This window comes from Phacochoerus africanus, chromosome 11, assembly GCF_016906955.1.
Source record: "Phacochoerus africanus isolate WHEZ1 chromosome 11, ROS_Pafr_v1, whole genome shotgun sequence".
Taxonomy (NCBI): Eukaryota; Metazoa; Chordata; class Mammalia; order Artiodactyla; family Suidae; genus Phacochoerus; species Phacochoerus africanus.
The window spans coordinates 64,505,686-64,530,402 of NC_062554.1; the positions used below are offsets into that span (position 1 = coordinate 64,505,686).

The window sequence follows — 24,717 nt, forward strand, 5'->3', positions numbered from 1 at the left end:
CCACTCATTGTATTAGGCTAATGTTTCTTCAGTCTTAATAACAGTCTGCCCACCTCAACTGTAATAGCACACCCAAGATCTTGTAGAATTTCCTACATTCCAAACTGGGTCACCTTGCTGTGCAGCAGAAAATTGACAGAACACTGTAAATTAGCTATAATGGAAAAAAAAAATTATTAAAAAAAAAAAAAGAATTTCCTACATTCTAGGTTTAGCTAACAATCTGCCTTTAGGATTGTTTACTTAATTCTTCCACCCTCCATTTTTCCCCTACGGTCAGCTAGTTGTTAGATTTAGAAGCTTGATTTGGATTTTGGGGGATTTTAAGAATACTTCATAGGTATTGGGTGTTTCCTCTTGCTTCATACAAGAGATACATGATGTATTTTTTTGTTTGGGGCTGCTCCTGCGGCATGTGGAGGTTCCCAGGCTAGGGGTCTAATCCGAGCTGTAGCCACTGACCTACACCACAGCCACAGCAACTTGGGATCCGAGCCATGTCTGCAACCACAGCTCATGGAAACGCCGGATCCTTAACCCACTGAGCAAGGCCGGGAATCGAACTCGCAACCTCATGGTTCTTAGTCAGATGCGTTAACCACTGAGCCACGACGGGAACTCCAACATGATGTATGAATGACCCTCTTTTTAGAGGTAAAATTGGTTTGTGTGTTAAATGCCTGTTCAGTGTGCTTTAAAGTCTTCCCTTCCCCCAACCTTTCACTTAAATGGTTTTAGCATCTATTAGTGATTGTTGAGGAGATGATGTTTAACCTGAGACTGGAAGGTTTAGGATGCGTCAGTCTTATACAGGACTCAGTATTCAAAATGAAGGCACAATGTGTGCAAAGACCGTGTTTGAGAAACTAGTAAAGGATGAGTGTGGATGAAGTGCAGTGGGAAGACCAGTGCAAGTTGGAAAGATTGCCAAGGTGCTGAGGGGCTAGATTCTATTTATCTTTAGAGCAGAAATAAGCAGTGGACCAGGGCCTGGGACTGTAGGATTATTTATTATTTTGGCCTGGGACTGTAGGATTATTTATTATTCTGGCCGTAGTGTGGAGTTTGGATTGAAGTGGCTTTAGAGAGATAGTTAAGAGTCTACTGCAGTGACACAGGGAAGAAATAGCATTTTTTGGGTTTAGGAATTGGTCATGAAGAGAAGGGGTGGTTTTGAAAGATTTAGGAGTCAAAATCCATAAGATTGATGATGTGATAATGGGGAAAGAGAGATCAAGATGACTCTTGTAAGTTTCTGGTTTGAGCAGTTGGTTGCAAAAGGATATGCTTTAGTCTTGGGCAAGTTATTTGACTTCTTTAAATCTCAGTTTTCTCTTTTAAGGATCGAGTAATATCACTCAAAAGAGATTCCAGACTGAAAAGGAACAAGATCTTGCTTTGGGTTCAAAGCCTGTCAACTGACTTCATTTCTCACATACATTCTTTTTTTTTTCCCCCCGTGTAGATTCTTTAGGGATTTCTATATTTAAGATTATGGGGTTTTTTTTGTTGTTGTTGTTGTTTTGTCTTTTTGCCTTTTCTAGGGCCATTCCCATGGCATATGGAGGTTCCCAGGCTAAGGGGTTGAATCGGAGCTGTAGCCACCAGCCTACACCAGGGCCACAGCAACTCGGGATCTGAGCCGAGTCTGTGACCCACACCACAGCTCATGGCAATGCCAGATCCTTAACCCACTGAGTGAGGCCAGGGATCGAACCCGCAACCTCATGATTCCTAGTTGGATTTGTTAACCACTGCACCACGATGGGAACTCCATCACATACGTTCTTGAACAGTGCCTTTGCTCATCATGTTTTCCCTCCTATTCTTTCCAGTATTCTACCGTTTAAAAATCTTCCTACTCTTATCTCCAGTCCCTCTCATTCCTCCTCTGCCTTGCAATCAAAAGTAATTTGTTCTGCTCTGAACTTCCATGTCCCTTAAATCAGTATCTTTTTAATGGCACAACACTTTCTACTGGGTGTTAAAGCAAAGCAAGAAACCCTTATTGAGGTTTAAATTCTTCAGAGCTTCCAAGTAAGTGGTCCAGTCCTGTTCCTACTCAGATGCTGAAGAAGCATGACTGCTGACTCTTCTCCCAAATCTTCCCTAGAGGGACTATGGAAGGACAATACTGTGGGAAAGAAATAGGTGATGCGGGCTGTTTTGACTTGCTGTGGGGTGAGATGGTGTGGGAATGGTTGGCCTAGTTCAGGAATCAGCCAGGCATGGTTGTAGGAGAATAAAATCATGGGGGAAAAGAACTATTGGAGTACTGCTCTAGTGTCTCCTCTGCCTCGTTACCCTGGAATTACCTTTTCCCGTATTTGCTCTGACCCAGCTATGGTCTCCTTCTCCCCAAGAGTAAATCAGGCAGCTATATAGAAGCCGCCTCTTTTTGTGAGGAGTTGAGAGAAAACAAGTGATGAGTGACTTTAGGCACTCACTTCTCTGTTCCTTACCTTAATTCTTTTTTTTTTTTTTTAAAGAGTAGAATACATTTTTATTATACAGCATTTTGTTTTTAAAAAACTTTATCTTCAAGGAACACATTTCAATGGTAGAAATCTCCACAGTGGGATAATAACAACTTATTACTTATAATTTTATATCTGTGGACGGCTTATTTTGGAACAAGTAAAATAAATGTGAGGATTAAGTCTCGGTTTTAGATCTGTAACAGTTTGAAACGTCTATGAAGGGATCTCTTCCCTACATGGAACTTCTCTATATTCAGAAACTCTCCAGGTTCTTCATCCTAGGATTTAGAAATCAGTAATGTGAAATATCAGCATTTCTAATTTTCTTATTTCCCTAGGACAGACACATAACCATCAGTAACTGGTATCAACTGAACAGAGAGGGAAAGTTTGCAAAAACTAAACACTGCTTAATTTTCTGCAAAGTCTTTAGTTATGAACCAACAGTCTTTCTCTTTCTCCATCACCCTATGACAAATATAGAAGTTTGGTTAGATACTGAGAGTAATAAAACTGAATTCCCTTTAAGGGTTTGATAAATTAAAAGACAAAAGGCCATACATGGTACTTAGTTATACCGAATCCTGTGAGAAGCTGAGAGACACCCCATTTACTCCCCAGAATACAGAACTCAATTTCAGGATGCAATTCCAGAATTTCTTGGATGCAGTTCCTCTCAAATATTTCCTCAAAGATTAAATTCTAAAAATAACCAAGTGATTAGTAGGAGAAGAGATTTGTCTCACTAGTAGACCTAATCTGTTACTTCATTCTTATTGTGAGTTGAATGGCATTGCAGAGCAAAGGCAAGGAGGTGTACAGACCTCAAGGTATTAAGTCTAAAACCTCAGAGAGTCCATAGCAGATGCCCACATCATGATAGTTGAAATAACAGCACAGCCAACGTGAAAGCTAATAGTGCCGAAAGGGCTGCCTCAGCAGCTTCCTGCAGTGCATCCCCTCAAACGTAGTAATAACTTGTCCCACGCCCAGTGACTGGAGAGCCAGGGCTTCAGCCAGGGAGTAGTTCAATGTGGAGCAAGGATTCAGATAAGCAGGTGGAAGTAGACCCAGGAGCAAAACACTGACAAGCGTCTCACCAGTCCAATGGAGAGATGGAGCCTTGGAACCAGAATGGTGGCTGGGTGACAGGTGAATGTGCTGTATTCCACACCATCCTGGGATAGGTTGGGCCTGGAGAAATGCTGAAACATGAACAGGTCTGACCACTGGGGTTCGGAGGAATAGAGCTTCTCTTTGGGCACCAGAGGGGACACTCAGCCTCTGGAGAGTCGCCATGTCGCTCCTGAAGGCTCAACGTCCACCTTCTTAATTTTTATTAAGATTTCTATTACAATGCTATATCTCCCAGGGGAACAAAGGGTGACTCCTTGAACTGTGCAGCGATTGTATGTGGTGGATAATGATTGTGCTTTTCTGGTGCTTAAGTGAGCAATTTAGTGCTCATTTCCTACTTCACCCCAGCTTACAGTGGCTGATATGGACTGGAATCTGGTCTTCTCTCTTTTGCTTTGTCTCTAAGAGTAGCTGCTATCCTCTAGGGAAAAATAGTGTTGAAGAACACAGGTATGTTCAAGAAGAGAACAATGTATAGGCTTCGTTGGAACTGAAATAATAACCATAGGTGGATCACGGGTTTAAAGTTAGTCTGATAATCATCCTAAAAGAAATAGGAACCATATTGGCAACTTGAAACAAGACTAAGCAGAGGCTGAGAGAATCAAGCACAAATAAAAGGCTTGAAAAATACAGTGGTTGAAATAAAGAATGTCACAGGCAGGCGAAATAACAGAATGGATACAATTGAAGAATGAGAATTCTAGATTGAGGAAGTCCCCCCCAGAACAAAGGAGAATAGGACAAAGAAAAAAATACATAAATGAAAAGCTAAGAGATAAGGAGAATAAATTTAAAGGTACTCACATCTGAATATTAGGAATCTTAGAGAAACAAAAAGGAAGAGGAAAAAGTATTAAATAATGGAAAAATAGTTCTCTTTTAGAATTAAAGAGGCAAAAGAAAGTCCCCAGATGGGAAGGTTTCTTAAAATGCTAAAGGTGAGAGGTCAGGCAAAACTGATTTCTAGGCACATTATAGTGAAATTTTAGAGTATTACAGCAAAAGAAAATTATAGGAGCCTCAGAAAGAATAGATCAGAAGCAAAAATTGAATTGACATCGGTTCTGAACAGCATCACTAAATGCTGGAAGACGAAGCATTTTCAGTGTTGTGTAGAGAAACTTAGAATTTTATACCTAACCATATTCACTTACATAGGAGAACAAGATTGAGTTCCCTTGTAGTGCAGTGGGTTAAGGACCTGACCTTGTCACTTTTTTTTGGAGGGCGCAGCCAAAAAAAAAAAAAAAGGAATGATACGCATATTTTTAGGCATATGCAGTCTTGGAAGCCTTGCCATCTAAAGACCCACATTGAAGACAATTCTAGATGAAGTATTGAGAGATTCAAATCCAGAAAATGTTACAAGAGATAAATGAAGTAAAGGTAATCAGATATCTTGGTATCTTTTATTGTTGTAAAGCCTAAGGGAAAAAAAGAAGGAAAAATCAAGAGAGAGAAGAATATATCTCTTCCAGAATTTAAAATCCAAATGATACCATGCTAAAGTTCTTTTTTTTCTTTTTCTTTTTTGGCTGTGCTTGTAGCATATGGAAATTTCTGGGCCAGGTATCAAATATTCTGCAGCAATGCTGGATCATCCTTAACCCACTGCATTGGGCTGGGAATCAAACCTGTGCTGCCACAGAGACAATGCCAGATCTTAACCCAAAGCACCACAGCCGAACTCTGTGTGTTAAAGTTCTTTTTGTTTTGTTTTGTTTCGTTTTTTGTTTTTGTTTTTGCCTTTTCTAGGGCTGCTTCCACGGCATATGGAGGTTTCTAGGCTAGGGGTTTAATCCAAGCTGTAGCCGCCGGCCTACACCAGAGCCACAGCAACGTGGGATCCGAGCCGCGTCTGCAACCTACACCACAGCTCACGGCAATGCCGGATCCTTAACCCACCGAGCAAGGCTAGGGATGGAACCCACAACCCCACAGTTCCTAGTCAGATTAGTTAACCACTGCACCACGACAGGAACTCCGCATACAATTTTTAAGAAAGGTAATAACATATTAGAAAAAAGTGTCAGTTCTTGTTGTGGGTCAGCACGGTAACGAACCTGAGTAGTATCCTTGAGGACACAGGTTCAATCCCTGCCACTGCTCAGTAGGTTAAGGATCTGGCATTGCCGTGAGCTGTGGTGTAGGTCACGGATGAGGCTTGAATCTGGTGTTGCTGTGGCTGTGGTGTAGGCCAGCAGCTGCAGCTCTGATTTGACCCCTAGCCTGGTAACTTCCATATGCTGTGGGTGTGGCCCTAAAAAAAAAAAAAAAATGGACGAGTAGGACAAACTGGAATGCGAAATTAAGATGGTAGAAATATATATATGTGTGTGTGTTTTTTATATATATATAAATTACAATAAGCAGACTAAATTCACCAAAGATAAAAATTGACAAATTGGATTAAAAAACTCAATCCAGATATATGCTTTTTACAAGGGCATACCGAAAGTTTAAGGGCATGCAAAAATTGAAAGTAAAAGATTGGGAAAATACATACGTGGAAGCACTAACTAAAAGAAAATGGACTTGACCATACTAACATAAGATGAAATGTACTTTGAGACAGAATGTCTGGAGTTCCCGTCATGGCGCAGCAAAAATGAATCCGACTAGGAACCAAGAGGTTGCGGGTTCAATCCCCGGCCTCACTCAGTAGGTTAAAGATCCGGTGTTGCCATGTGCTGTGGTGTAGGTCACAGATGTGGCTCAGATCTGGTGTTGCCGTGGCTGTGGTGCAGGCCAGCAGCTGTAGCTCCAATTGGATCCCTAGCCTGGAAACCTCCATATGCCTGTGGGTGCAACCTTAAAAAATAAATAAATAAATAAGACAGTGTCTTAGTTGGGATGGAAAGAATCAATACATAGTGATAATCACTATATATTAAGAGCTCACCAAGAAGATGTAGCAGTTTAAAGCAGAAATGCCTCTGAATTAAAAATCCTTAAAATAGATCAAGTGAAAGTGGTAGATCTACACTGGGATAAATGGACAAATCCACCATCATGGTGGGAGATTTCACTACATCTCTTATTTAATTGTAGGACAAAGTGACAAAGTAGCAGAAATATAAGATTGTGAAAAACCAGCAAGCTTAACCTATGTTCTAATGAACATAGAGTTTTGCAAGCATGCAACACAGAATTGTCATCGGCTAGACCGTGGTGAAAGACTTAACAGAGGATGATCTCTTCCCACAGTGCTGCAAAATTTGAGGTTAATCAGAAAATTGTACATTTGAAAAATTCCATATGCATAGGAATAGCTGTATAATTCATAGATTAAAATTAACATGGAAAGTTAAAAATACCTACAGCTGAATGAGAATGAAGACTATCAAAACCTATGAACTGAATTAAAAAGTAGTGCTGGAATGGCAGGGGGAAGGAATTCGTAGCCTTAAATATTCAGATTGTAAAAGGAATAAGCTAAGTGTGTGATTTATGTAATCAGGAAATGGATCAATAGAATACTTTTTTTTGAAGTGAAAGGTAATAGAAAGAAAAAGCATATGAATGGAAAGAAGGATGTATCTGTACACAAAGTAGAGATCGAAAGAACACTATGAGCTATGTGCCAGCAATTTTGAAGACTTAGACAAAATGTTGGAAGAAAAAAGCTGAGTAATCCAGTATTTATTAAACTAAAGCAGCGATTAAAAATCATTCCACAAAGAAAATGCTTGGTTTTGTAACTTTTATAGGTGAGGTCTGCCAATCTTTTAAGGACCAGAACATTTTAATTTTATAGAATTTTTTTTTTTCAGGCAATAGAAAAATAGTGACTAAACAAAAAAAACTTGATAATGGAAAATTACAGACCTCTTTCATTCACTAATAGAGACTGTACAACCTAAACAGAATATTAGCAAATAAAAACCAACAGTGTGCAAAAAAGGCTAACATCCAAAACCAAGTTGGGTTTGTCTCAGGTGTGCAAGGATTTAATATTAGAAAATTAATAAATGAAATTCGAAATTCACCACATTAGTAGATTAAAAGACAAAAAAGTCATGATCATCTCAATAAGTACAGCAAAAGCATTTTTTAAATCACTCTTCCATGGGAGTTCCCTTTGTGGCTCAGCAGTTAACGAACCTGACTAGGATCCATGAGGATGCGAGTTCAATACCTGGCCTCACTCAGTGGGTTAATCTGGTGTTTCCGAGAGCTGTGGTGTAGGTTGAAGACAGAGCTTGGATCTGGTGTTGCTGTGGCTGTGGTGCAGGCTGGCAGCTGTAGCTCCCATTCACCCCTAGCCTGGGAACTTCATATGCCTTGAGTGCAGCCCTAAAAAACAAAAAAACCCAACCAAAAAAAAAGCACATCATCCATGCTTAAACTGTGAAGAAATCATTGACTAATATATATATATATATATTTTTTTTTTTTCTTCTTCTTTCCATGATATATTCTTTTTTCTTTAGGGCTGCACCCACGGCATATGGAAATTCCAAGGCTAGGGGTCGAATCAGAGCTACAGCTGCCAGCACCTGTGCCACAGCCACAGCAATGCCAGGTCCAAGCTGAGTCTGCAACCTACACCACGGCTCATGGCAATGCTGGATCCTTAACCCATTCTGGAAGGCCAGGGGTCAAACCTGCATCCTCATGGATACTGGTTGGGTTCATTACTGCTGAGCTGCAACAGGAACTCCCCAGCTGGGGTTTTCATGGAAGCTGATGATGCTAAATTTTATATGGAAGAGTTAAGGGGCCACAAATAGCTGGTTGCTTTTAAATAGGAACAGGGAAGACTTGCCCTACTGAGTAGCAAGACTTAAGATATAAGAATTAAGATAGTGTTAAATTGTAATAGGCAGAAAGATTGACTGATGAACTAGAATAGAGAACACCCATGCATGTTGATAGACAACACAGGTGGCTTTCAATTAAGAAAAGCATGTTCAGGAGTTCCCGTCGTGGCGCAGTGGTTAACGAATCCGACTAGGAACCATGAGGTTGCAGGTTCGGTCCCTGCCCTTGCTCTGTGGGTTAAGGATCCGGCGTTGCCCTGAGCTGTGGTGTAGGTTGCAGACGCGGCTCGGATCCCGCGTTGCTGTGGCTCTGGCGTAGGCCGGTGGCTACAGCTCCGATTCAACCCCTAGCCTGGGAACCTCCATATGCCGCGGGAGCGGCCCAAGAAATAGCAACAACAACAACAACAAAAAAAAGACAAAAAAAAAGAAAAGCATGTTCAATAAATTAAGCTAGAAAAAAATGACCATCCAAATGGAAAAAGAATAATATCTCCTAAGAAGAAGAAAAGTCAACTCTAGATGGATTAAGAGTTTAAATGTCATGGACAAATTTAAAAAATTTAGTAGGACCCCTACTCTGCAAACACACAAATCTTACTAGAAAGTATAGGTGAAAATGAAACCTTGGAGAATAAAAGATTGCTTAAACCGTGAAAAAATCATTGACTAAAAATAAGATTGATAACTATAAATTTGACTTTACATGATAAAAATTAAAATGTATCAAATATGTTGGTTAACAAGGACAGTGAAGAAAAAAGCAGGGAAGAATATAGGAAATACTGGGGGTTGGCAGTTGCAGTTTTTAAAGTGTGTGCTCATTGGAAGACTTCACTGATAAACTGACATTTTGAACAAAGACAAGAGGAGGTTAGGAGCCAGAGACGGGAGGGTAGAAGCAGGAAAACCTTTCAGAGCTAAGGCAGTTCTGAGATGGGCAGCTTGGCTACTGTAGTAATAATTGAAGTAGAAGTTTGATTTGGGATCGATTTTGAAGATAGAGCTTCATAATTTATTCATAGACTGAGTGTGAAGTGTGAGGAAAAAAGAATCAAGGATAGCTTCAGGGTCATTGTGATTTTGGGGGAGACAGCAGTGAGTGATGGCTTCGAGTGAGGGCTTAATTCCTTGGTCAGGAATTGAACTTGGGCAGCCTAAGTGAAAACCAGAAATCCTAGGTACTAGACTAGCTAGAGAGTAAAAGCAGAATTGTCTTGTTTTTTTGCCCCCTGTTGAAAGCAAGAATGTCTCAAGGAGGCAAAGATTAAAAACAGGAACACAGTTTATTGTTAGAAACACAATACAACATGTGGAAGAACACAGAGAATTGGTCTTTTTTTTTTAATCTAAGGCAGAAGCAAAGCAGTAGTACACATCCAAAGTAGAGTGGGTGTGGGCATCCCCCTGCATGAGGAGCATGCCAGACAGGTGGTTTAAGCCACTGCTATGGGGCAGTTCTTCCAGGTCTTTGTTTTCCTCTGGTCGGTTTTATCTTTTACACCTGGCCAGACCCAGGGCCCTCTGCAATCTGTGTGTACATCTTTGGCTAAGATGGAGTCTAGAGCAAGGCATGGTAAGAAGGTTATCTAGACTTACTACGGCCTGGCATCCTCCTCCCTCCCCCAAAGGGGTCTCTCTGCACATGTGTAGTTGGAATCTCCCTGATTCTGAGGATGGGAAGTATGTGACCTTTGGTCTTTTGCCCAAGCAAGGCTTTGCCCCTCTTCCGATACTGTCATTACCATTGTTTAACAAGTTCACGGAAGATAAGCACCAGTTATTTGCCTTTTCCCTGTTATGTCTTTTTTGAAGTACAGATAGGTGGCTGGTTGTAAATGTTTATCCTGGAGCCTCATTCATCTCCTGCCTTAATTGATTGACCTGAGCAGCTGAAAGGATGGAGCTGCTGTTTACAGAGATGGGGAGGACTATAGGACTAGCAAAGTTTTGGAGAGATGAGGATTTTTTTTTTTTTAATAAGGTTTGAAATGCCAATTAAAAGCTAACTGCTTTCACATTATAAATTATGCTTGTGTCCTGTTTGACTTCTCATTTTGTAGCAAAGGAAGCTCATAGAAGGAAGGTGGAATTTATACTTTGTTGTAGTGAATAAGCATTCTCAGAAGAGTGAGAAATCTTATTAGCGCTCAACTAGACCGTTGGTTTTTTTATTCGTAAATTTCACTGACTTTCATCATCTTTCTACTAGAAAAAAATTCTCAAGGTAAACTCAAGTTTATTTGAAACTTACTATTTTCCGTCCCTGTAGCTTTTTTTTTTAAAGGACAAAAGGTAAAAGGTGAAAAACTAATTAAACCTTACTCTTTATTTCAGTTCATCCTATATATCTTTCCTTTGATGGTGTTATTTCCACCTTGGTTAAATCCATTTTATAAGTATTTAGTTGATATACTCTTTTGGGGTTTGGCACATTTTAAAATCTGCTTTAAGTGATACTGAATATTTTGACTCACACTTTCCTGTGGTCTCTTGCCAAGGCATGTTCCAACATGCTGCAGAGGTTTTCCTTGGTGTGCTCTTGGAATCTTAAATGTTACTTAATCTTGGTAATTCCCCCAGCCCTGCATCTGTCTCCTAGGGGGTGCTCTTGAGCACTGTCCAAGAGGAGGAGATTACCAGAGAACTGTCTGTTCTCCCTGGGAGGTAATGATTGTAAATTTCACTTTCAGATGAAACAGTTTACTCATTATCATCAGTGTAGAGGTGGGAGCATGCCTGAACCTGTTTCTCTTGCAGACCTCACTTGAGGGAAGTATAGATGGTTTTTACTCTTGATTAAGCTATTCAAGTTTTTATCAGATCTGAACCAGAGAGTGATCAGAAGAGTAATAGGCACCTCTGCATTGGTATATTGTGCTTATGTAGGGTGCTCTGATTTATGTGTTTTTTTTACTTCTGCTGGCTGCTTTTTTATAAGTTCTAAAGAGAGAATTTTCTACTTTAGAAGAAATTTATAATTTTTTTTTTCCTTTTAGAGTTGTCAACAGACTACAATTTATTTATGGACAAAATGACATCATTTTCCACCTCTGCCCAGTGTTCAACATCTGACAGTGCTTGCAGGATCTCTCCAGAACAAACCAATCAGGTAAATTATTTTTAGGCATTCCTACTTTAAGTTCTTAAAAATTAAATTGGAGCATGTAGCTGACTTCACTGACTGTAGGATTTTATGCAGAGCAGAAAAAATTATTTTTTAAAATGTCATATTAGGGAAACTAGTAAACAGTATCAGTGCTTGTAAATTCAAACTGATCATTGATTGAATAAATATTTGGAGGTTACAGATTGCTCAAAATTGCACATTTTGAACACTAGCCTATTTTAGGGTATGCATGACTAGTGGAGAATTTGGGGCCAACTTACATGTTTGTCTTCTGTCTTTCTCACTTTATTTAACTAGTTTGTTTTCTTTAAAAATCAATTTTAAATTGTAAATATAGCAAATGTTTTCTTATAAAAAAATCAGACTTTATCATGTATTTGTAAAGTATTTATCTGCAGAGATTCCTTTGACCATTTCCTCCTTTCTTCCCCCAAGGTCCCTTCCCCCATGATAACACTATTATCAATTTGGTATGCCTTATTCCAGATCTTTAACTCTAACATAAAAACATATAATTTTGTGGTATCATCAACATTATGCCAAATTGTAATATTATGTACCTTAATTTGTGATAAAGGTGGAATTTGGATTTGAAGGGGAAAGAATGTGGCTTATATAATAAAGAGTTTTGACTCAATTGACCATCTCTGGAAGGAAACAAATGAAGACCTCAAACCTTGTACAGAAACAAATTCCAGAGAGAGAAAGACTTAAATGTAAAAGGTGAAATAAAAATATGTGAAGGAAATTTAGGAAATATTTGGGAAGCTTGAGAATAAGAGAGACCTTAAAGAAGATAAAATTGGAGTTCCCGTCGTGGCTCAGTGGTTAACGAATCTGACTAGGAACCATGAGGTTGTAGGTTCGATCCCTGGCCTTGCTCAATGGGTTAAGGATCCAGCGTTGCTGTGAGCTGTGGGGTAGGTTGCAGACACGGCTCAGATCCAGCTTTGCTGTGGCTCTGGTGTAGGCCGGCGGCTACAGCTCTGATTCATCCCCTAGCCTGGGAACCTCCATATGCTGAGGGAGCTGTGCAAGAAATGGCAAAAAGACAAAAAAAAAAGACAAAATCAAGGAGACTGTTAAGAGGAAGAAAGAGACAAATTTGATCATATACAATGAAAAAAATGACTATAGACTGCAGTGAGTCAAGCAATGGCAAAGTCAGTATTCCTTGTGTATACATACCTCATCTTGTTGATCCATTCATCTATCAGTGATATTTAGCTGTTTCCATCTTGTGGCTATTATGAATAATGCTGCTATGAACACTGGTATTCATAGCAAAACACATTTGTTTGAGTCCCTGCTTTTGCATGTATACCTAGGAATGGAGCTGCTGGGTTGTATGGTAATTCTATGTTTAACTTTTTGAGTAACTGCCAAACTGTTTTCCAAAGCAGCTGCAGCATTTTACATTCCCATCAACAGTACGTAAGGGTTCCAGTTTCTTCATGTCCTCACCAACATTTGTTATTTTTTTTTCTTTTCTTTTTCCTTTTATTATAGTCATCCCAGTGGGTGTGAATGTGCAGTCTTTTGAAAATGTGATTTTTTAGGACCTTAACAAGTAACAGTCTTGATCATCTATGATTATTAGATGCCAAGTATCTACCAAGATTGGTTAAAAAAGAGCTTAGGGAGGTTTGTCTTTCCCTTAGGTTTCAGAAACCAACTAATTGAAATGTAAATAGCAGGTTTATTTTATGTTTATATCAGGTACGACCAAAACTGCCACTTTTGAAGATTTTGCAGGCAGCAGGTGCACAAGGTGAAATGTTCACTGTTAAAGAGGTAAGCCATCAAAGAAAATTCTCAGTCTTAATAAAAACTGTGAATTAGAAGTCTGTGATTGTATAGTTCTGAAATCAAGCCTAAGAAAGGAATTTCTACTTTTGAGGTACTAGAGAGGCAACTTTTGTTCTGTTTTAAACACCATTGAGCTAAGCTGAATTTCTATTTCCTTTAAATTTCATTTTGAACAAAGCGTATTAGCTAAACGTAAGATTAACCATGAGTTCTCTGATCTCAGGGTTAAAATGCAAAATGTGTACATGATCAAAAAAATGACACTGTCTAAGATTTACAGGATATGCTCTCAGGCTAGAATTGAATGCAGTAGTTTTCATTATAAATGTGTCAGATACTCTTCTGAGCACTGTGAACTTAAACACTTGTGCATTGAAATAACTTGCTTCATTTCTGAGTTTTTTTAAAACAGAAAAACAAATTGAATTCTTAAAGTGGAAAAGACTCAGTATTAAAATGTTAATCTCTTCTAACTGATCAGATTTAGTAGGATATAGATCTAACCCTTAAACAAAGGAAACAAAATCATCAAGCCTTTTTTTTTTTTTTTTTACTTTTCTTAAAAGCTTAACACTTACTAGCAATGTTGTGCTTCTAAGTCATCCTCCCTCTCAAGGAAATGAATCTGGAGGCATTTTAGACTTTCTAGAATATTCATGTTTTCCTTATTGTTTTAAATTATGTGCATTTTGTACTTTATATCTAAATTTCTGTTCAGTAATTAAAGTGTGGATTTTTATGGAGTTCCTGTTGTGGCGCAGCGGAAACGAATCCGAATAGGAACCATGAGGTTGTGGGTTCAATCCCTGGCCTTGCTTAGTGGGTTAAGGATCTGGCGTTGCCACGAGCTGTGGTGTGGGTCGCAGATGCAGCTCAGATCTGGCGATGCTGTGTCTCTGGCGCAGGCCGGCAGCTACAGCTCAAAGTCCACCCCTAGGCTGGGAATCTCCATATGCTGCTGGTGCGGCCCTAGAAAAGACAAAAAGACAAAAAAAAGAGAATGGATTTTTATGTCAATTAAGTTGTTATAATATATTATGCTATCTCCTTCAATAATACCATGGCAGAGTTTGCCTGGGTTAAGATGAAATTAATTATGTATTTTTTAGGGAGATTGTTTTATGGAGAAAAAGTTGGACAGAGTAGGTTTATACAATAAGCCCTCTATTATGAATCTTGATGCTACCTGATGCATAAAGAGGAATTTCCTAGTTTTTTACTTTTTATTTTTGTCCACACCTGTGGTATGTGGAAGTTCCCAGGCCAGGGAACCTGCACCACAGCAGCAGTCTGTGCCACTGCAGTGACAATGGCAGATCCTTAACCCGCTTTGATATGAGAGAACTCCTATTTTTTAATTTTTAAATATTGGCTCTCAGTGTGTGCATTGAGGCAGGGTGGTATAATGAGAATAGTAGTATATACAGGTTTAGAGTAGTGTTTAAAAGTAGTGGATTTGTTTTTTTCTGAAAGCTGGACAGACATAAGACTTCTTTTTCTTATAGTAGATGTTCTTCCCCATCTTCTTTTTCTCTAGACATTTTATTAGATATGAGAGCTCCATTATTATTGGGACATGTTGTTTGGGATGAAAGGAACCTAAGAGCATCATTGCTCCAATATACTGGGAACAGTATTCAGAAATTTTTTGTGCAAATATCTAATAAGTCTTAAGAAGTTAGGACCTAAAGATATCTTTAGATAGCTGCCGTGGTCTGCTTGTGATCTGTGACAAAAATTTTTACTATCATTAAGTGAACTTAAGAATTGAGCAATTAAAAAAAATTATCACCTGGAAGAAACATTAGGCAAATTAGATAATTTAAAAATTTTGAATCATGAACTTGTCTGCCATTCCCTTCCATTTTGTGAACTTTATGGAAAGGGTCAGATGGACTAAATTTTGTTTGAGAAACTCTTAAATTCTGTTTTATTCACTTATAGTGCTGATGGCTTATTAACCATAGTAATACATTTGCCAAAAAGACTAAAGTAAACACACAACCAGAGCCTATAGTAGTTATGTGCTCCTGGACTTGGAAAATATTTTTATGATCCAGGTGAGTTTGAAATTTATTACTTGAGTTCCCTGATGGCCTAGTGGTTAAGGATCTGGTGTTATTACTGTGGCTCAGGCTCAGGTCACTGATGTGGTGCAAGTTTGATCCCTGGCCCGGAACTTCTGTACACTATGGGCATAGCCAAAAAAAAAAAAAAAAAAAAGTTCATTACTTCTAATATTAGTACAGACCCCATTATTTGGATTGGCGATAACATTTTTAAGGGGATACTAGGTTAATTCACCTCTTTTTCTCATTATCAGACCAGTACCTTTCTATTCTGTTAGGTACAGGTCTGTTAGTGTTTAGAATGATAATAAGTAGACGAAACTAGCAGTTGGGGGTAAGTTTCCTGTTGTAGAACCCCTAACACAAACACTGTCAGTCATGTTTATAATATGTTATTTCTTTCTCTAGCAAACTAACTTACCTTATCTCCTTAATTTGTTAATTAATCTGGGCAGCATCTGGGTAGATCTCTTCATGATGTTTTATTCCTATGAAGGTCATGCACTATCTAGGCCAGTATATAATGGTGAAGCAGCTTTACGATCAGCGGGAACAACATATGGTATATTGTGGTGGAGATCTTTTGGGAGAACTACTGGGTCGTCAGAGCTTCTCCGTGAAAGATCCAAGGTAAAACGAGTGGGGGTTTGCTTATCTTTTGGGGTGCTTATACCTAACCACCTAATTTCCATAGGCTATTTATGGTTGTTTAATACTTTAGTCACCAAATATTTAAGGGCCTACGTATGTCAGGTGACTGTGAGGCATGAGGCTGTAGTAGTGAGCAACACAGTCTCTGATTTTATGGAGCTTAAAGAGTAGTGAGACAGTAGATATATTAGGAGTTCCTGTTGTGGCGCAGTGGTTAACGAATCTGACTAGGAACCATGAGGTTGTGGGTTTGATCCCTGGCCTCGCTCCATGGGTTAAGGATCCGGCTTGGCCTTAGTGAGCTGTGGTGTAGGTCGAAGATGTGGCTCGGATCCCGCATTGCTGTGCCTGTGGTGTAGGCTGGCGGCTACAGCTCTGATTCAACCCCTAGTGTGGGAACATCCATATACCTCGGATGCAGCCCTAAAAAGCCAAAAAAAAAAAAAAAAGATCACATTATACAGGGTAAAATTATACTGTGATAAGTGTTACGTAGAAGAGGTACATAAAGCTGTGTTGAGGGGTGGGATTTAGGGTCTCAGAAATAAAGAAAAGATTTTTCAAGGAATTGATATTAGAGCTGAGAGCTGAAGGATAAAATTAAAGAGTCAGTTAGAGGGAGCTAATTGAAGGAGAGCTTCTGGCAGGTTGAGCATCATGTGTAAAGGACTAGGTAGGAGGGAGCTTGATGTGGCCAAGTTAAAATATTGTGAAAGAGTTGTGGTAGAGAAATCTGGACTGCAGGGCAGTTCAAGGTTGATAATGGGCTTCGTAAGAATCACGGTAGAGCTCTTCTGACCTGTTGCATGCCATTCTCCAGCTTCATGGGGTAAATGGTTATTAACTTACACAGTCAAAAGCTAATTAGTGATTGAGAAGCCAGTGTTCTCTTTCTCTCTATAGCTTCTTGAGAACTGTTTCTTCTTTTTTTTTGTCTTTTTTTTTTTTTTGCTATTTCTAGGGCTGCTCCCACAGCATATGGAGGTTCCCAGTCTAGGGGTCGAATTGGAGCTGTAGCCACCGGCCTATGCCAGAGCCACAGCAACTCGGGATCCGAGCCGCGTCTGCAACCTACACCACAGCTCATGGCAACGCCGGATGGTTAACCCACTGAGCAAGGGCAGGGACCGAACCCGCAACCTCATGGTTCCTAGTCGGATTCGTTAACCACTGCGCCACGACGGGAACTCCCGAGAACTGTTTCTTCTAAGACTCCCTTCCACCCCCACTCCCCAGTAAAATGTAAAACTTAAGGAAGGAAGGAAAGGAAATCAGAAAATGTAAATTTTTTTTTTTTTAATGGGAGCCAGTAACACAGGGCTTGGGTAGTAACATATTGGTAATTATTTAATATTAAAAAAAATCTATTCTGGAGTTCCTTGGTGGCCTAGCAGTTAAAAATCTGGCATTGCTACTGCTGTGGCTCAGGTCACTGCTGTGGTGTGGGTTTGATCCCAGGCCCAGGAACTTCTGCGTGCCACAGGTGTGGCCAAAAAAAAAAAATTCTTTTCTGGGGAAGAAATTCTGCCTCTTCATATATTATCATAGACAAAGTCTGGAGATAGCATATTAGAAATATACTTAACATTTTAATGGAAAACCGTGGGCTTATTAATTTTTTTTATCTCTTTGACAGCCCTCTCTATGATATGCTAAGAAAGAATCTTGTCACTTTAGCTACTGCTACTACAGGTATGTCGCATTATATTTCTTCAGTCTCTATCACAGTTTTGAGTTTAAGAGGGCAAATGATGGGAAAACAAGGAATATCAAGATGGAAATTGAATGCTATTTTGCCTGACTAGGAGGGATATCCGTCACACAGAATGTTCCTATATTATTTGACTTTTTGTTGTGAGAATTTTCAAATATACTTAAAATAGAGATTAGTATAAGTAATGCCCGCCTTTTAGACTTAGTGATTGTTAATGTTTTACCATATTTACTTCACCTATACAGGCTTTTATTTTTTCTTTTTAGGGCTGCACTGGTGGCATTTGGAAGTTCCCAGGCTAGGGGTTGAATTGGAACTGCAGCTGCCAGCTCACACCACAGGCATAGCAACTCGGGATCCGAGCTGCATCCTTGGCCTACACTGCAGCTTGCGGCAACGCCGGATCCTTAACCCACTAAGCAAGGCCTGGGATTGAACCCACCTCCTCATGGATATTAGTTGGGTTCTTAACCTGCTGAGCCACAACAGGAACTCCTAGAACTACAACGGAAACTCCCTACACAGGCTTTTAAAATCTCTAACAGTTAGATAAGGGCTCTTTTTCCTTCAAACATAGCTGCAGTGCCAATTATTACACCCAACAAAATTAATAATAATAAAACAAATCGTAATTTCATAATACTGCCCAATAGCTAGTTCATATATGGTTAACCCCAGTTATTTCAGAGATGTCTTTTACATTTGACTTGTACATTTGGTCGATGTGCCTGAAGTATCTTTAATCTATAAAATTTAACCTTCCTTTTGTTATGTCATTTATTTGTTGAAGAAATGGATCATTTGTCCTGTAGAATTTCCCACATTCTTGTTTGCAGATTGTATCCTTGTGATGTTGTTTAACATGTTTCTTTATCTCTTCTGTTTTGGGTAACAAATAGTGCTTGGATAGATTCAAGTTTAAATTTTTTGAGGACAAGGTTTCATAAGTGTTGCTTTATACATCTGTTGCATCACATCAAAGCCATGTAAGATCTGCTTGTTCCTCTTTCAGTGATGTTTAGATTCTGTGGGTTATGTGGCGTCCCTGATCCATCTGTTATAAAGGTCCCCCAAGAACCTTTCACCTAAAGGTTTTAACTTTGTGTTACTTGAATGCCAATTTGTCTAATTCTTTGCTTTATTCTATACCTTTTAAATACTCCCCTTTGAGTTTAATTTATTAGGTATGTGCAGCAAACTGCTGTCTTAAGTATAGCGTATTAGAAATATGTGAATAAACTGGATGCAACTGAAATGTAACCCTCTCACTCAGATAATGAACCTTTCCTTTTTCCATTCCTTCATGAAGCGCTTTTGTGAGTTTCAAATCAGATTTTAGATAACATTGTCCTTTGAAGAAAGCCCAAGTTTGTAATCCTTTTAGATTGGCTATTTTCCAATAGTTTACTGAAACAGATTGAAAACAAATCCATTCCTAATAAAGATTTACACTTAAAAATGACATCAGAGGGACTTTGCTCTCATATTGAAATGTGATTTTTGAGGAGTTCCCTTCTGGCACAGGGATCTGGGTTAAAGATCTGGCATTGTCATTGCAGTGGCTTGGGTTGCTGTTATAGCGAGGGTTCAGTCCCTGGCCTGGGAACTTGTGTGTCATGGGTCTGGCCAAAAACAAAAAAAGGAATGTGATTTTGAACTTACTGAATTTTGAAGCCTGTTGGTTTGATTGAGCCAGTTGCCCACTTCACCCAACTATAAATTTCTGTTTGAGAGGAAAGGCCTTGCAAATGAGAGGGTGCATTATTGAAATTCAGTCACTTGTGAAATAGTGCGGTTTTCCTGGGATAGTCACTACAGACTTAAAATACACAGAGGATTTTATATTTGGTGATCTCTTCTTTCAGTATAATTTGCTTTCTGATTGATCTGTTCTCTGAATATCTAGAATAGGTAAAATTCTCACTTTCTCTCATTTTCTTTATTGCACTTAGCAAAATTTAACATGCTGTATATTAAAATGAACACTTTTATAACAAACATTTCAATCTGTCCTCACAACTCCATGAGGAAGGTCTGGAGATGAAGAAACTGAAGTTTTGGTTTTTTTTTTAGTAGAACAAGTAATTTGTCCGAGATAAGAGGTAGAGCAGATGTTTCTGACTGTCTAGTCCTTGCCCTTTCCTTTTGTGCCACACACTGCTGTTTCCTTAACCTTTGCTTGTAACAGAGTTTGCCCCAATTAATTTTTTAACACATTAAAAAAAAAATCTGAACATTAACTCTTTAAAGCATCTTCTTCTTTAATTTACCATTTTGAAATGATATCAGTTAAAAAATGTTACAGAGGTATTAAAAAGAGTTCCATATACTCTTTATCCAGTTTCTGCAAATGGTAACATCTTACATAAGCATAGTGCAGTGATCAAAAACAGGCCAGGAAATTTCCCCAAAGTAATTTTGATCGATTGTCCGTTCTGGACCTGAACTTATTAGTGGTTATGGTTGGCCTTCTCTGTTGATCTTCATAAGTTGGGTTGCATGTGTTTTATTTGAAGGGACAAATGAGAAAAATGCTTTCCATATCAACTGTTTTATACCTTGGCAAATGAGATAAACCTTTTATTTTGATGGTTGAGGAAATGAAGTGAAGGTGGTTCTTCTTTATAAATCATTTCTCCAAATTTCCACATGTATTCTAATAAAATGAAATATGTATGACAAATTTTATATTTTAAAATGCCTTGTACATTGTAGCTTTCCCTGATAATTTATTTTTGCTTCTAATTGTTTTAACCTAAGTAAGGTAGTAAGTCTTTAGAACTAAAAATGACAGGAGTCAAATTACTTTATTAAAGAAATGCTTCACTGCATTGTACGTTAGTTGATCTCTGAAGACCAGTGTGGTCAAAAAATGTATCTCCATTTATCTTTAAAAATGTTTCTAGAAATAATGCTCTCTATTATTACAATTTTAAAAATGTTTGCTTTGTGTTAAACCACTGAATTGTCAGACCAGTTAGTTGTAGGATCTTTATTCTTTCCCTGGCAAAGTCTTTATTGGATGAGGATGATGTTTTCCATAGTGTCTTAGTTCTGGACCTGATAGTAGCTGATGAACCCAATCTATGATAGACCTATGTGGGTGCATATAGTTACATATAGCCTTACATAATGAGTGGTCCAAGTTGTTACATTTTCTGCATCTTGTTCTTTTCCTGTAGATAAGTTTTCATCCTCTGTTCTGCTTGAAAAATTTTAAAGGCCTTGAAATACATTTTTCTAAGAATTTCTCTTAGGTGATTCTTTTCTTTGCTTCCTTTTGGCCTTGAGAAAAACTTTAGCTGCTTCCTCTTCCTTCTTAGGCAATGTTTATAGGAACTGGAAAAAAAGACGACTTGTTGATTAAAAAAACTAATCTATATTCAGGTGGTGGAAATTTAAACTGTGAAATCATCATTGACACTTGGAGTGTAAGTTTACATGAGGATGCCGCTATTGTGTCATAAAGCAAGTGGGAAAAATTGCATATTTTTAGATTTCATAATCCTGTATAATTTTAACACTTGAAAATAAAATTAAAAGCCAAATATTTTTTTCTTATTGTTTACAATTTAGGCCAAGTAGGAAGTACACCTATAGGAATAAGTGATAAAATACTCTCTGTTTTTCCATGCTTAGAATGACTTTCTGTATTAAATTTGAGAGTATGCTATGGAAGAACATTTTTTTAGACGTTTTTCACTTTTCTTCAGATGATGTTTTGATAATATATTTTGAACATACCTCTCTTGGTCTATGCCTTTTTTATTAGTTTCGGTTTTTCCTTTTGAATGAGAGCCTTGTCCAGTCAAAATGGAGAAGTACATCTTTAGGGACCAAACCTGGCTGCAGGGTTGTTTGCTGAGGTCCTTTTGGTGTGGAAAGAATGGTTATTACCAGGGAAGGTTTTCCTTTTGTTTTACTTGCTATCCAGATGCTGCTCAGACTCTCGCTCTCGCACAGGATCACAGTATGGATATTCCAAGTCAAGACCAACTGAAGGTAAAATCACCACACGGTGACTTCTTTTGTTGTACAGAGTGGCCCCTTCTCTGTACCTATGATCTTGGATTCCCAAGACCTTTCCCTGAATATGGTAAGAATTTAATACGAAAGGTTCTTGGGAGTTCACAGACTAGGGACAGAGTGAACCTTCTCTGTTCTGCCCATAACAGAGTTCCAGTCTCTGAATCTTTCTTTGGGATGTAGCACTTCTGATCTTCAGTTCTTCCAGTTGCATTTTCTTTGGGGTTTGTATATACCTGTTTGTGTGATGGTGTATGTACATAGGTGTTTGAGGAAATTGCTTAATTAGATTTTTAACAGGCTTGTTGTAGTTAACTTCATGTCAGACCATTTCTTAAAGCTTCCCAAAGCTGGGACAACTTTATGATCATCTTGGTATATGGCGAGGGTTTCATGTTTTCTGAATTATGCCTAATATTGTGTAGGCTAGAGGATTTATATTGATAGCCTGTTTTTAACAGTAGATTTTAGCCTTTTGTGGAAATGTCTTTCCCCACAGTAGGTTGAGGACAGATGTTGCTTTATTTGATGACTGTTGTAAACTTCAGAGTTTTCCTTTCTTGTGCGTAACCCATTGTGTCGCACACTAACTGGTGAGCCAGAATGGAACTGCTACATCCCCTGGTCTCAGTCATTGCTATTACACTGATAGTTGCCTCTCCCTTCTTTTCAGCAAACCGTAGAAGAAAGTTCTAATTCCAGGAAAAGAACCGAAGAAGACAATATTCCTGCACTGCCTACCTCACAGCATAAATGCAAAAATTCTAGAGAGGGTAAGTTTTGGATTAAGGCTATGTAGACTTTTCTCTCTCTTCCTCTCTTTTTATTTTTTATTTTCTTGGCTGTATCTGCAGCCCTGGGCCAGGGATTGAACCTACACTATAGCAGCGACAATGCTAGACCCTTAAACCTGCTGAACCACCAGCGAACTCCTTCTTTCTTTTTTGGTGGTGACTTTTAGAAATGGCATCTGTCCATATTAAGCACTAGCAGTAATTACAACTGTTATGTAGAAAACTCAGAAATAATAATGCCGTCTCTTTGCATGTGAAGTAGTGGGGGCATATGTCATACTTATTTTTCATTCTTTTCTGAAAATCTTCTTTTTACCCTAGTCACCACTGCTAACTTTGAAGGAGATGGTAGTGCTCTTTAAGCAACACACGATGACTGGGTTGGAGCAAGAGCTTTCCTTTAGCTAGCAAGCTACTAGAAAATAGCCTCATGTTATCAGTTTGCCACCTGGCAACTCAGATGCCCTTGGCTTTTTATTTATTTATTTATTTATTTTGTCTTTTTTGTCCTTTTAGGACTGCACCTGTGGCATATGGAGGTTCCCAGGCTAGGGGTCTAATCAGAGCTGTACCTGCCAGCCTACGCCACAGCCACAGCAACGCAGGATCCAAGCTGAGTCTGTGACCTACACCACAGCTCACAACAGGAACTCCCTGCCTTGGCCTTTTAAACCTTGGCACCCTTGTGTGGGTTGATCTGGTTAGAATTTTTATTTTTATTTGTCTGCCTGAGGCAAAGTCTAATTTTCGTAGACTTTAAAAGTTTGCAAAGATGGTAAAATATTCTTCATATTTCATAGAAGCCTATTAGTTCCTTTGCCTTTGGATGGTAGTTATAAGATCTTTGCCATTTCATACTAGATATGATATGGTCAGGTTAAGCAAGTTGGTTGACATTTTGGAAGTTTTCCCCAAAATCCTACTTTATAAAATAGTTCTTAAAATTTTTTCTACAAAGATATATAAAATCGTAAATTCCTCGAAGATATTTTGTAGCAGGATGGTTTCTAGCGTAGGTACCTGACTCACCCTTGCAAAATTGGTAGGTTAGACCTCTAGCAACATTCCAGAAAATTATGCTCCTAAAATTGTTCTAAATGTTAAATTAAAATTTAATCTGTTTATCATGCTGCATTGTTTTCTTCCAGGTTGCGTTTTGGATATAAATTGAATTTTAGGCTTCCTAGTTACCTTGGAGCTTGTATGGTATTAAATGTGTCATTTTGTTTCTTTAAATACAGGTCCTCGCTTATTTTCTACCCAGAAGGCTGTTTAAAATATAAGAACAGGGGGAGTTCCTGTGGTGGCGCAGTGGTTAACGAACCCGACTAGGAACCATGAGGTTGCGGGTTCGGTCCCTGCCCTTGCTCAGTGGGTTAACAATCCGGCGTTGCCGTGAGCTGTGGTGTAGGTTGCAGACGCGGCTTGGATCCCGCGTTGCTGTGGCTCTGGCGTAGACCGGTGGCTACAGCTCCGATTCAACCCCTAGCCTGGGAACCTCCATATGCCGTGGGAGTGGCCCAAGAAATAGCAACAACAACAACAATAACAACAACAACAAAAAAAACAACAAAAAAATAAGAACAGCCAGTTAAGGAGAGTCTATGTAGCTTGTGATGTAAATTTTGAGAATAAATAGCTTAGTATTTTCAGGAAGGTGTACAGGTAGAAAGGGCAGAATTTTTTTAAGTGGAAAGAATGGCCTGTTTTCATTCCCTTTACAGGAACTTATAGAGCTTGAATAGTTGAAAATAACTGTAGTGTGGCACCAGCTCAGGAATTAGGTTTCTCATAGGTTCAGTAATGAATAAGCAAAAGGTAGTTAAAGTTTCCCTGAGCACAGGTGTGCCATTTCACAGACAGGAACAACATAATTTATAAGTACGTAGAGTAACATTTTGTTTTGACAGGGATCTGTTTATCACAGAAATTTTTTCCAACCATAGGTACACATGTGTTTAGCACATTTAAACAACTTTGGTTGCCATTGGCATGCTTAGTGCATTGGGAAGAGGTGGAAGAGAGTCACAAGTAGAAAAAGAGTAAAACACAATGAAATCAGTTGGACAGTGGGAAAGGAGAAAAAGAATTTCATGTGGTAGCAACAAACTTAGGTTAGTAACTCCCTTGAACATCATTTT

At 38.8% G+C, this 24,717-nt stretch overlaps 1 protein-coding gene across 5 annotated transcripts in view; it reads left to right on the forward strand.

The window, feature by feature from the left end:
- The window catches only part of MDM4 (MDM4 regulator of p53), a 51,734-nt gene that overhangs the window by 5,040 nt on the left and 21,977 nt on the right, over positions 1 to 24,717 (forward strand). For 3 of the 5 annotated variants that reach the window (XM_047751927.1, XM_047751928.1, XM_047751926.1), the window contains exons 2-7: positions 11,383 to 11,495; positions 13,233 to 13,307; positions 15,888 to 16,021; positions 17,679 to 17,734; positions 21,691 to 21,758; positions 22,456 to 22,555. In XM_047751927.1, the coding sequence (XP_047607883.1) occupies positions 11,409 to 11,495; positions 13,233 to 13,307; positions 15,888 to 16,021; positions 17,679 to 17,734; positions 21,691 to 21,758; positions 22,456 to 22,555 (520 nt within the window). In that variant the 5' untranslated portion in view covers positions 11,383 to 11,408. Of the gene's footprint in view, positions 1 to 11,382; positions 11,496 to 13,232; positions 13,308 to 15,887; positions 16,022 to 17,678; positions 17,735 to 18,546; positions 21,814 to 22,455; positions 22,556 to 24,717 lie in introns of those variants that run through there. The other 2 variants (XR_007130669.1, XM_047751929.1) reach the window with 2 other exon arrangements.